Here is a 14,043-nt window from a genome sequence, read left to right on the forward strand (position 1 = left end):
TTTTTAATTTATTAAAAATCACTAATTCAATCCCGATTTGATCTATTCCCAATTTAGCTTGTTTAACCTATGTAAATGTAATTTTTTTAAATCTTTTTATTTTTATTTTTTTAAAAATCACTAGTTCGATCCCAATTTTACCCTGGTTCTACCTTTTGGACCTTGATCTTTTCTCTTTTTTTATCTTTTCAGTATACAATTTTTTTTCTTTATTAAAATAAATCCTCAAATCACTCACACAAAAGAAAAGAAATCAAGTGTATATACACTAAACCTTGACCAATTTTACTAACGGGACAAATGGAGTAACCAATATCGCAAGCAAATAAAATTTAGATAATTTAATTACAATAAATTAAAGTTCAGTGACCAAAAATGAAATTAACCCTTATTTTCCACCTCTCTTTTCCATTGCACCAAACGCGCCCAACTTCCACGTTCGCGGCTCCTCTTCCCTCCAGTTGCGATTCTTCAACTGGAAAAAGGCGCAGCAGAAATTCAAGCAGCAAGTCAAACCAAAAGAAAAGTAGCCCAAATCAGCATTTGCTATCGAATTCTCAGTTCTTGAAAAGGACCATAAAGAAATCTTAATAGAATCCCAATCAGCAAAATATGTTCATTCCTTCTTCGACATGATCATAAAACAACAGCGGCATTTCATCAAACATCTTGTCACCAGAAGTAAGTTCTTCTTTTTACTCTCTTCTTGCAACCCAAAACTGTGCTATTCTTCATCCACACCATTATCGCCGGAACGTGTCAAAACAACAATCAGAAACCCAAATCAATTCTACCCTTCATTGTTCTGCACTCTTATCCATCTCTTCCTCCGATGTGACCAACTTTCCAGAGCCATCTCAGCTTTCTCCGCCATGCGAGATTACAATTTTATACCGGAACTTCCCTCGTGGAACCGCCTCTTGCACCACTTCAACAGCTCTGGATTGGTTCAACAGGTAATGTTCATTTACCAAGAAATGATCTCTTGTGGTGTGAGCCCCAATGTGGCCACCAAGAATATAGTAGTTCACTCTATGTGTAAAGTAGGAAATATTGAAAGGGCACTTGAATTATTGAGAAATAATGCACATTTTAGATTTGAGAGTGATGGGGTCACTTATAATACTGTGATATGGGGTTTTTGTAAACACGGGTTTGTTGAAACGGGACTTGGGGTTGTCTCTCAGATGGTCAAGAGTGGGGTGAATATTGATAATTTTACTTGTAATATACTGATGAAGGGATATTGTGAAAAAGGTATGCTGGAAAATGCTAGATATGTGATGGAAATGTTTAATGATCACATAGATGTTGATAATAAAATCTCTATAGATGTTGTGGGTTTTAATACTTTGATACATGGGTATTGTGAGGCTGGTGAGGTTAGTGGTGGTCTTGAGTTGGTGAAGTGTATGACAGTAGCTGGTGTATTGCCTGATATTGTTACATATAATACTTTGATTGACGGGTTCTGTGAAATGGGGGATTTTGAGAGTGCCAAGAGACTAATGGATGAGCTCTTGGAGCACAACGTTTCCACAAGTGATGATGAGGAAAAAGAAAACAGAGTGGTTGTGGGATCAGGTTTGACAGCAAACCATATTACGTACACTAATTTAATTAGTGGGTATTGTAAGCAACATAGAATCGAGGAAGCTTTGGGTACATTTGATGAAATGAATAGGAACAGGATAGATGCCGATGTAGTTACATTTAGTTCTATTATAAATGTTCTATGTAAGTATGGGAAGTTTGCTGAAGCTAGATCACTTTTCTGGCGGATGTTAGAGCTGGGTGTGGATCCAAATCACGTTACCTACACTGTCTTCATTGATTATCTTTTTAAAAATGGGAACATAATGGCTGCATTTAGCCTGTTGACTCACATGGTGGTTCGTGGAATGTCCTTTGATTTGGTGGTCTTTACCACTTTGATTGATGGTCTCTTTAAGGTTGGAAGGGCAGATGATGCTAAAGATATGTATAGGATTCTTTTGGAGACTAATTTAGTTCCAAGTCGCATAACTTATTCTGCTTTGGTTGATGGGCATTGTAAAATAGGTGACATGAAGGGTGCTGAGATTGTTCTGCAGCAAATGGAGCTGAGAAATGTTCTTCCAAATGTCATTACTTATTCCTCTCTAATTGACGGCTACATGAAAAGTGGAATGCTTGATGCAGCTGTTAATACCATGAGGAACATGGTTTCCCAAAATGTCTTGCCTAACGTTTTTACCTATAGTGCCCTTATAGATGGCTGTTTAAAAGCTGGTAAACAGGAAATTGCTCAAGATCTCTATGAGGACATGAAACTCAGAGGGGTGGAGGAGAACAACTTTATATTGGATGCTTTCGTGAACGATTTGAAAAGGGAGGGAAGTATGGATAAAGCTGAGGCATTGTTTAGAGATTCTATGTCAAGGGGACTGTTAATTGACCGTGTCAATTACACGACCCTGATGGATGGACTGTTCAAAGCAGGAAAAGACTCATCAGCTCTTGAATGGGCCCAGGAGATCACAGAGAAAAATTTAGGGTTTGATGTTATTGCATACAATGTTTTGCTTAATGGATTGCTTGGGCTTGGTCATTATGAATTGCAATCTGTTTATATTGGAATGCAAAGATTTGGTTTAGCTCCAGATCTTGCTACATTTAATACCATGATTAAAGCATATTGTAGAGATGGAAAATTGGAAAATGCATTTCAGCTCCTTGATGAGATGAAAATTCATGGATTAATGCCTAATTCAATTACTTCTAATCTCATGGTGGGAGGGCTTTGTAAGTCAGGTGAAGTAGATAAAGCTATGGATTTGTTGAATGAGATGTCTCGTGTGGGTCTTTGTCCTACCTCAATCACTCACAAACTCCTACTTAGCTCTGCATCGGAGAGTAAAAAGGCCAACACAATCCTGGCGATGCATGAGCGGTTGGTAAGGATGGGTCTTAATCTCAATCAGACAACTTACAACACTCTCATCAGTATCTTGTGCAGACTAGGGATGACTGCAAAAGCAATGTCAGTATTAGAAGAAATGGTAGGAGGAGGCTTTCAAGCTGACACTATCACTTACAATGCTCTTATACGTGGATATTGCAGAAGCTTTCATCTAAAGAACGCTTTTGGGATGTATTCTGAGATGATGCTTAAAGAAGTTTCTCCAGATATTACAACATATAATACACTTCTAGGGGGACTTGCATCAGCTGGGTTGATGCACGAGGCAAATGAATTCCTTGATGAAATGAAAGCAAAGGGCTTCGTCCCCAATCCTACAACATATGACATCCTAGTTTCTGGCCATGGGAAGATTGGAAACAAGAAGGAATCTATAAGATTGTATTGTGAAATGATAACCAAGGGTTTTGTTCCTCGAACTAGCACTTATAACTTACTTATCAGAGATTTTGCGAAAGTGGGGAAAATGATCCAAGCTAAGGAGCTGATGAATGAGATGGAAGTTAGAGGGGCGATCCCTAATTCCTCAACCTATGACATACTTATTAGTGGATGGTGCAAAGTATCAAATCAAGTAAAGGTTCAAAAGTCAGTGAAAAATTCATACCAAGCAGAGGCAAGAAGGTTGTTTAAAGAGATGAGCGATAAAGGCTTTACTCCAAGTGAAACTACTATTTATAGTCTCAGTTCAGTCCTTGCAAAACCAGGAAAAGAGGTTGATGCTCAAAGGATGTTAGAGAAACTATACAAACGAAAGAAAAGTTAACAGCTAAGGATAGGTAATTTCCAGGGAAGGGAAACCAGCAAAATGAGGGAAAACCGAAAAGCTTTTGGAGAAAAGATACCAGATTCCATGGTGCAGACAATTCGAGCTTTGAGAAAGGCAAATTTTTCTTGCATGAAGGTAAGTCATCATGCTGAATTTTGTGTTTTTGCATGTGTTATTACCTACAGGCTACAGGTTTGTTAATATAGTTTTTTTTTTTTTTTTCTTTTCCTTTTTCTTCTGTCAGGCTGAACGGTGGTTTAATATTTTAATTGGAAAATCAATATCTTAAGACGTGGAATATATGTAAAACAATTCTTTTTCTGCTTTGCATGAGTAGGCTATAACATCTTTGTTACGAGAACCTGAAAATACTGACCTGATATTTGCCCTCTTTATCTCATTTGTGAAAATGCTATTGCAGGATGATGAAGTCTCAACTTGACTTTCCTGTTCTCCATAGAATTTTTCCTTACAAATATAGGACCACTGTTGTCAAATATTTTAGACTTTAATTTGATATTTTTGTTGATTGATCTTGTAACTTTTCCCTGATTTCATGTATCATCTGAAATTTCAAACGTAGATATTGGGTGGACATTGCCTGAGGGGTCACTTGACTGCATGGCTGACGCCGCTGGAGTTTTTTTGCATGAGATTAAACTTTCTGTTATGGGCTTCCAGCAACTGTAGAGAAGTTTGAGTTCAAAAGCTCAAATAATCCTTCAAAAATTCATGTATGGATTGCACAATCCTTAGCCCAAATTACACTGCCTAGAGGCATAAACCTGTAAAAAAGGTCGCTGAATCTTTGGCATGTCTCTGGAGTCAGAATTCGTGGACCTTTGGCTGCATATTGGTAGGAGTGGGCACTCGTTCTACCTCCTTATCTGAATTTATTTCATAAATTGTCCCTGTTAACTTTGTTGTTTCGTTAAGTAGCGTAATTGCTAAAAAATTGTCTTTTCTTTTCTTATACACAGCTAGTCTGATTTAATTGCTGGGGAAATTTATGCATTTAATGTCAAAGCTTGAGGACAACCTCCTAATTATGCAAGTGTAGTGGGTGTGAGAATACCAAGGGATTGTGGAAAATAATTTCTGATTGCATCCAGTTCAGGGCATCCAAAATACCAACTCTAAACTCAACGTTGGTGGTTTCTTGGCCAATTACAAGAGATTTCTCAAAGCCTTCCTGCAAGATGAGTAAGATGCTAATTTGATGTATTGTAAGTTAGTCACCTCATGATATTTTTTTTGCAGTTATTTCCCTTGTACTGGGGATTTTTTGCCAGGCAGTATATAGGTGTTGTGACCTGATTGGCAATTTTTCTTTACGTTTTTTCACCTACTGCCAGGGAAAAATTGACAATAGTTCGTCTGTATAAGTCCTGCAAAATGTAGCAGCTCTCATTTTTCTATGTAAAATCCACCCATGCCTGAGTGAGGGGTTATTGACCTCTATCTCGTCTATTGAGTGAGAAGACATCCGCCGCGCACCTTGTATGTGATGAAATTTGACTCACTGTTAGTATTAATGTTACTGAGCTTTTTGAGAATGAAGGTCAATAATTTTGGACAAAAACTTTCAGTAGGGAAGTAGAAGGGTGTGGACAAAAATAAATGTTGGGACATAAATGCACCTTGAATCCCTCAACTCCATTAGCACAAAACCCAAAGGCCAAGTTTTCTATTCTCTTCTTAAAAGCCTCGCTGTCCCCCTCTTTTTCTGCTTTTACCTTCTCGTCTCTCTCTCTCTCTCTCTCTTCATCCTCTTCCTAATGGCTACACAAGCAGCAGCAGAAAATCCTCTCCGAGACATCCAAAACAAGGTAAAATTCCTTCACTCAATGAACTATAATCCCTTTTTACTGCTGCCTCTAGCTTCATTTTGATTCTAATATACCTCTGGGTTACAGACTTGGATCCTCATAACTTCTATTCACTGTGAAGGCTGCAAAAGAAAAGTAAAGAAAATCCTCAGTCAAGTTCAAGGTAATTTTCTAACAGTTCCATCATTTTTCCTCTCGATTCTGATTGTTAACCATATCGTCTTTAACACTGTTTAACTTGTGTAGGTGTTGAAAATGTAGAAGTTGATATAAAGCAACAAAAGGTAATGGTAACTGGCCACGTAGAGGGAGATTCTTTGATCAAGAAACTGAAAAAGTCTGGTAAGAACGCAGAATTATGGCTTGAAAAAACTGAGAAGAAAAAGAAAAATTCAGGGCAAGGAAGAAACAAAGAGAAACAGATTAGCAATGAACCAAAAATCGAGGAAAATGGTGCTAAAAAGGAGCAGAAGCCAGCAGTGAACGTCCAAGTGGTTCAAAATCCTGCTAAAATAAGCAATGGAGGTGCTTCAACGAGTAGTTATGCAGCTAAAAGTGGTGGCGTAGCCGAAGTCGACGGTGGTGAAGTGAAAAGTAATGAAAAACGTGATGCCGGTGGTTCAGCTAAAGTTAAAGGTCCTGTAAAAACTAGCGGCAGCGATCAAGTGGCCAAGTTAAAATCAGAGGAGAAGAAGCCAGAGAGTAGCTCAGCCGGTGAACCACTGTTTCCGGCGGAGGAGAAAGAGGATAGTGAAAGTAAAAGTGGCGTATCTTCTGTGAAAAGTAACGACGGCAGTGTTGGCGGAGGTGTGAGTTGCACAACTGGTAAAAAGAAGAAAAGGCAAGGGCAAAATGGGGATAATAATGAGTGCGCGAAATCAAGTGTTGCTACACCAGCATGCACAGGATCAGAGAAGCATCATGATGCAGGCCCACCTCCAATCTCCGTTCCAGCTAATCATATTCCTCCACGGCAGCATGATTATCATGACTACCCACACACCATCCATCCCTACGGTCCCCCACCCGTGTACGCCATGAGCTACAATACGGCGTATCCTGCTAGTAGCTATACGGCGTCGTATTACGCAGCCCCACCACCACGTTCATATGCCTATTCGTATCCGGGGCAAGAGATCGAGCCACCGCCACCCTCCAATTCCGATTCGTACCCACAACAACCGTTGGATTCATTTGAAATGTTTAGCGACGAAAATCCGAATGGTTGCTTTATCATGTAATTGACCTTTGGCACCATTAGTGCACAAAATGGAGGGTATACTTGGCTCGTCTAACTTGTATGAGAAAAAACTTTTGTAATATGAGTAGTTTTTTTCTCCTTCTTCCTTTCTAGCGGGGGTTAGTGTCTCTTGTCCACATGTTGCAAGTAGTTTTTGGTATCTATGTAGTGTTTTGGTAAATTATAAAAATGCCTTGTATTAAAGTTAAAATCTTGATGAATGTATGTCTTGAGACAGTTTGATCTATATTCGGTGTGGATAACGTTAAACTATGATATAATTCTATGTTAAATTTTGATATTTCATTTTAAAATGTCAATTTTATTAAGAAGAGTAACACAAATCTTTATAAATTGGTCTATGTTTTCATCTTTATTCGGTGTGGGATTGTATCCCTTAACATGTCCTGCAAGATGGTGACTCGTTTGAGTAAACCAATCTTGAAATTCGTTATGCTCATTTATTAAGTCTTAATCTGATCGAATTGCTCGTTGGAACTTAATGTGCTTTGATACCATGTTAAGATTTGTGGTTTCATTTTAAAAGGTCAATCTTGTTAAGAGGAGTGCTTCAAATCCTTTATAAATTGGTCTATATTTTCATCTTTACTGGATGTGGAATCACAAGATGATGGCTTATTTGAGCAGACCAATTTTGAAATTCATATACTCATTTTTGAGTTTTAAGCCGATCGAATTGCTCGTTGAAACTTAATAGACTCTGATACTATGTTAAGATTTGGGATTTCATCTTAAAATGTCAACTTTGTCAATAGGAGTGGTCCAAACCCTTTATAAATTGGTCTATATTTTTATCTTTATTGGATGTGGGATTTTATCCCTTAACATTCTAAACAAATTGATCTATATCTCTAGTATAATGTTAAATTGTGGCAAAAACACAATCAGTAAAAAAAAGTTAATTGGTACTTTTCGTGCTTCGATCCTTCGCCATTCTTCACATATTGGTACCCATGTCAAGGTTGTGGGTGTCCTCTATTGAAGGAAAACAAATTTTATGCTCTACTCCTGATTTTTCGAGGATTTTATTTCTATCCAAACCTAGAATATCTTTTATGATTGTAAATAACTAAACATTTAAAATTTTGAAATTGTATATACAATTGAATGTTGGCGATGTAAAAGGCAAAGCCATTACTCATTTGGTTCAATGTTTTTAATCATTCTAGATAGAATAAAAAAGTTAAGTAAATAATTCAATTTTAAATTCCCAAACAAAACCTTATATAATAATATTTAAATGATTTTTTTTTTTTGGGAGAATTGAAAATTTTAGTGGCTTTGGTGGCACAAGAAATGAATCCTTTATAAACATTCTTTCTGATGTGTAAAGTAAAAGTTTGATTGTGAAATAAGGCAAAGTATTTGATGTCTCTTTTGAAAAAGCATTGTTTTTTAAGGTTTTCTTGTGTTTTCCTAGCTTCTTGTTGGGTTAAAACACTAGTAAGTATTGAAATTTTTAATTTTAATTTTAATTTGAGGGCAAAGTTGAGTGACAGTTTAGATAGAAGTTTACTTTTTATATATTAATTAATTAATTTACTATATATAGTTATCAGATCTAATCCGATCAAAGCACCGTATTGACGGATCACTGATAACTATGCTTAAGAAAAATTCGAAAGCCGGGGCTGGGGCACGGTCATACCAAACATCGAGGAAGGATGTTAGCTGCAAATTTTCTCTATTTGAAACAAATTAATTATTTGTGTCCAATTACATGTTTTACTTATACCCCGTTTGTTTTCTATTCTTTAGCCACAAAAATGAAAAATATGACCGCTATATTTTTGTTTGCACTATGTGTCACAGAATTATATAATAAATTTGTCAAAAAAGGTCAATGTATAAATAAATTATTTTTAGCTGTTTACTTTTATTCTTGAAACTATCTGCATTGTTTCATTTTTTTTTTTCTGGCTTGAATTTTTCACTCTTTTTCTTTTTCTTTTGCCCTTTCCTCAGAACTTTAGAGCTGCAATAAACTTTAAACATGTGATTAAAATTTCTCTTTTCTCTCAAGTCAAGAATATACTTGAATCATAATAATTAGGGTTTCATCATCTTGAAAAGAGTGAAAATTTTGGCTAAGCTTGTAAAACATTGCACATATATCGATGTTTGGCTTGTGTTTATAAACATTCAAATTATTTTTTGAACATGTTCGGAGTCTATAAGATATAAGTAATTTATTTTATTGGTCAATGTTTAAAGGAAATAAGTTACTTATTTAAAATAATTTAAACTTTATTGTCGAAATAAGTTATACTTCACCTTTTTTTTTTAAAAAAATTTCGACAGAGAATTTTTGTATAACCATACTCGTGCATATGAGGAGATTTATTACTTATCCTCCATTATTTTTAGCAGGTTTTAGGTTTTGGGTGTCTATGGCCAACGAAAAGAGTAGACATCATTCCATTTGATTCTAGTTCCAAGAGAATCGAGTTGAATTGAACCATGAACCAATGCTTTTTTCAATAATGGAACCAAATGGTTTTTTTTTAAGATATGAAATCGAACCATTTGGCTCTAATTTGGTTTGGTTCCATTTGCATTATTGATCGAGGAAACGAGAGAGAGAGAGAGAGAGAGAGAGAGAGAGAGCATTTAAAGAAGAAGAAGCAAAGTTGATGCTTCAATTTCAGAAATTCATGGATAGTAGTGGCTAAGCGTGATGGTAGACGGCAGGCAATATCTATTAGTATTCATGTGAGAGTCGGTGTATAAATTGAAAAGGAGAGAAAATGATAAATGAATTAGGGCCCGAGTCTCCAAAATGAATTAGGATCTTTAGTCTCCACAATAAGAAATCGAGGGTAGCATGGCATTTTGTCCTAATTTTCAATTTAAAAATTGAGTTTGGTTCTTGGTTCGAAAACTAAAATCGAACCAGAGCTAGAACCATTAATTTTTTTTGTAGAACTCAACAGCTCCATTTGGTTTGGTTTTGATATGGTTTATTCATTTTTGTCCACCCCTAGTTAACGAATTTAGAGTGAATCTACTTTAATTATTTAGACATCGACCCAAGGAAAATTTATTTGGTTTTATTGGTAATCGATGTTCAACTTGATGCCCGTAATAGATTAGGTCTTGCCTCCTTAAGATATTTTCTTTATTTCTTTGAATAACAACTCCACTTCTAAGTGGGTTCATTAAAATATAATGTTAGCTCAAAATGTGATCATTATTTAATTAAATTGTTATTTAAGATTAGCTTGTTAGATTAAAAAATGTTAGCTTTAAAATGTGAACTTTATATTTTAAATTTGTTTACTTAAGATTATCTTGTTAAAATCATTACAATCAAATGGTCCTTCAGTTATGGAAAATCATCTTCCACTCCATTCATCTTTTTATAATTGCTGGTCCCAATACTATCTAGAAACTTCATATTCAAAAACCTAAACACAATCGAGATTGTTTATAATTATAGTAAGATTTTAAGTCATAGAACTCTAAAATTTTGTACACGTCTTTTGTAAACAAGTGATTGATGAAATTCCTAATCTTCTTCTTTAAGAATCAGATCCATTCAATCTTCTTCATTAAGCCTAAAATTATTTTTGCTAGTTGTCATCATGTTTAAAGTTGGTTATATCCCAGATTCTAGACCAATGGGAAAATGCCGTCATAATATTCTAAAGTTAAATATAAAAAAAAAAAAAAAAATCGTTGTGCACTTGAAAAGAACTCCAAATCGCTCGATATCTTGTGGAAAGTTTCTTATCATCTTCCTCACGACTACCTTGTTGCCATTCCCCTTTTATAATGATAACGATTGTTGGTGCCAAATCTTTGCCATGCTACGATGTGGCATACTAGATTCAGTGATGAAATCAGATATTTTTCATTGTGATGTCAAAATTAGATTACAATTTTTTTAAAGATCGAACCTTAATTTGCTTATTTTTTGGGCATTGTTATCTCTTCTATAGGGTTCCAAAGCAAACACAGAGAGTTCATTCAAGTTATTGAAGGCGATGTGTATCCGCCATGACTAGATCCACCGAAAATCAAGTCAAAATAAACAAAATTTAAAAAAATTATAACAAAATCAGAAAATTATGTGAACGCATAACTAATTGAATCGACCAAGATTTCTAGTGTACAAAAGCTCGAACAAAGCAAAAAAAGTGCTCAAGCTCATGCCCTTCTGAGTCAACCATAGTAACCACCCAAGTTACAAGCATCGAAGATCTAAGATTAGATTTTAGGGAGGGCTAAAGTTTTGATAAGTTGGGTTAACCATACACTTTTAGGGGTGGGTTGAAGTAGTAAATAAAATTTTTCGATCAGTTTTGTAACAATTAAATCATTTTGACAGGGTCCCTATTAGCTTACATTAAAGGTTTTTTTTTTTTTTTAATATCTTAAATATACATTCTATTTACTTATATGGCATAATTTTTAAAGTAATCTACATTTACATTGGAAATGTTCCTATGAGAGATTGGTTGGTAGGATGAGTAGCTTTTTCTTTTCAATTTTTTTTCCGTACTTTTTAATTTTTATTCTTCACATATGACTTATTTATTTAACTAAAATATAATGATACTTTAGTCTTTTTATTGAAAGTTTAACCATTTTAGTGGAAAGGACCAAATCCGCTCATTAAATAAGAGGTTGAAGATGTTTGTGTCAAGATTTGAAGGTTAACCATTTGAATCAATTCTCCCCCAAAAAGTGGCCCATATCTCAAACTTATTGGATACGTCCTAGTTGGGCCTTTTGTATGTCTGACTTCGGTTACAAGTTTCATGTCGTGCCATAAATAGGTCGAGCTTGAAATGTTGATCTTCATGTGAAGGCTATACAATAAAACACCAAATGCCAAATATACATAACAAACTTGTTCGTCGATCTTATAAAAGTATCATAAAATTTCTTGCCCAATAAATAAGCCTTAGCGTGGGAAATATTTGTACATATTGAATATAGAAGTCTCGATGATATAATTTACCATTTATATCGTACCATAAAAGGCCGAGCTTGAAATGTTGATCTTCATGTGAAGGCTATACGATAAAACACGAAATGCCGAATGTACACAACAAACTTGTTCATCGATCTTATAGAAGTATCATAAAATTTCTTGCCCAATAAATAAGCCTTAGCATGGGAAATATTTGTACATCTTGAAGATAGAAATCTTGATGATATAATTTTCAATTTATAATTAAATTCAATCTTAAAATCTCATACGGGTTGTCATTCAAATGTAATCTTGAATTTTTCGAGTTAATGGAACAAGTTTACGTGCCCCACCTTGCAAGTAAAAAACTACTACACTATACTAAAAGGAATAATCAGTAAATTTAAATTTAAATTGTTTGAATACGTAATCATTTGTAGATGCATTATCAGCCACTATTTAAAACATATTCTTATTGGAAATTATAAGATGTTGATATGGTGCATCTTAGAATGTAGTAATTTATATTGTTTAACACCGAATTTTTTACACATCGGCATTATATCTAAGCTGGTCTAGTTGTCGATATGGTACTATAAGACATACCAATTTCAAGTTGCAAAAGCCAAACATTGAGGAGACTCGATCCACTTGAATAAGAAATCAAGACCTAATTAGCCCGTGCAACTTGTAGTCCCCACTCAACCAAAGGTCGATAATGCATGAGCTCACAAAAAATAAAATGACACGAATCATATCGAGCAAACTGAACTTATGAATGAATAGCTAAGAAGAGGTTACTCTTACAATCAAGATGGCCGACAAGTATAGTTGTAAAATTTGGTTTCGCAAGTGTATAAACCGTAACAAGTAATAGTGGACCTAAGAGTTCGAATTGCCGATCCCACAATAACTATTTTCTAGTACTTAATTCAATTTTTTTATTTAACTACTATTTGATGGTAATAAATTAAAAGTTGTATGATTTGAGTTTTTGTCTAAAATCTAGAAAATAAATGAATGCTCACACGATTGGTTAAAAAATCAAATAATGAATGGATGTTAGGGCAGAATAACTTCACCTATTTATCATCTTTATATCTCAAATTAAAACTCAATTCTAATGTAGTGTTCGGTCGAATTCTCCTATTGTATTCAATTTACCTCTCTCAAGTTCTCATTAAACTTATTCAACTAATTAAATTACGTATCTCTATACAAATTCAATTTAGTTAAACGAGTTCTTTATCCTAGAAATTCAATTATAACCGCAATAAATGGTATAGGTATTTCTACTCATTATACCAATGTACAGAATTTTACTACATAGTCTAAATCCTAAACTCATATTTATATTTGTAAAGAATTCACAAAAATCATCAAATTATTGATTAGATAATTTCATGCATTCCACTCATAGCAAAATCAACACATGAAAAAAATTAAAAACTAACAACTTTAATAAGAGAATGTAAATGATCTCAATTGGTTACATTATTCGCCCTAACAATAAATTTAACTATTCATAATGCAAGAAGAAAAACAATCAATTGTCTTAGAATACATCACCGGATTTGTAATAAAAATGTAGAAAAAAAGTAGAATTCTTGTGCCAAGATCTCTTTCCCCTTCCAATGAATGCTTCAAATCTTCAATTGCTTGGTGTTATTCTTCTTGAATTTCTCTTTTGAATCTCCATTTTTGTTGTCTTGCTTCCAATGTGTGAAAAATCTCTCAAAAGTATGAGAGAAAATGTATTTATAGGTGCCCCCTCCATTTTGTGTAGAAGTAGAGTTTTTATGGATTTTAAAACGATCCAAAAAAATGCACCCTAGACGACTTATACGCAACACCTAAACGCTACAAACTAGCGCCTAGGCATTGCGTCGATTTAATCACAGCGCCTAAGCGCTACGTCTTCAGCGCGTAGGCGCTGCCTCTCAGGTTCAAATTTCATTTTTTTTTAGTTTCGGCGCTACGAATGCAGCGCCTAAACGCTGTCATTCTGCCCAAATTTCCTTATTTTTGGCCTCTTCATCCGCTTTAGTACCTCTTTTTGCATCGCCTTTCCTAATTTTCAAAACAACACTAACAAACACATAAAAAACGTTCTATACTCACAAGATCTAGCAATTAATTAAGCTAAAATTGTGCAAAATTCATGAGTGAAACAAACTCATCAGTAATAATGATATATATTTATTGTTGGATTAAATGGTCAGGAATGAATACCAGATTAATACGTACCGTATATACAATTTAGATCATAGATTTATGCATATCATATATGCAATATACATTATT

General features: G+C 34.7%; 2 protein-coding genes across 4 annotated transcripts; both read left to right on the forward strand.

Moving 5' to 3' along the window:
- Positions 1-345: 345 nt before the first annotated feature.
- On the forward strand, positions 346-5,361 carry LOC111389538 (pentatricopeptide repeat-containing protein At5g14770, mitochondrial). 3 transcript variants are annotated; one of them, XM_023014481.1, is made up of 4 exons: positions 346-3,866; positions 4,315-4,587; positions 4,712-4,934; positions 5,087-5,361. In XM_023014481.1, exon 1 carries the CDS (start codon positions 633-635, stop codon positions 3,726-3,728), a length of 3,096 nt encoding a protein of 1,031 aa, XP_022870249.1. In that variant the 5' UTR covers positions 346-632; the 3' UTR covers positions 3,729-3,866; positions 4,315-4,587; positions 4,712-4,934; positions 5,087-5,361. The 3 variants fall into 3 exon arrangements, with proteins under 3 accessions (XP_022870249.1, XP_022870244.1, XP_022870238.1); XM_023014476.1 differs by lacking the exon at positions 5,087-5,361 and having other exon boundaries at positions 3,976-4,587; positions 4,712-4,935; XM_023014470.1 differs by lacking the exon at positions 5,087-5,361 and having other exon boundaries at positions 4,712-4,935.
- A 4-nt stretch (positions 5,362-5,365) lies between these two features.
- LOC111379770 (heavy metal-associated isoprenylated plant protein 35-like) lies at positions 5,366-6,801 on the forward strand. The gene is made up of 3 exons (XM_023003212.1): positions 5,366-5,560; positions 5,648-5,723; positions 5,807-6,801. Exons 1-3 carry the CDS (start codon positions 5,366-5,368, stop codon positions 6,799-6,801), a joined length of 1,266 nt encoding a protein of 421 aa, XP_022858980.1.
- Positions 6,802-14,043: the final 7,242 nt, after the last annotated feature.

This window comes from Olea europaea, chromosome 3, assembly GCF_002742605.1.
Source record: "Olea europaea var. sylvestris chromosome 3, O_europaea_v1, whole genome shotgun sequence".
In the NCBI taxonomy this organism is placed as follows: Eukaryota; Viridiplantae; Streptophyta; class Magnoliopsida; order Lamiales; family Oleaceae; genus Olea; species Olea europaea.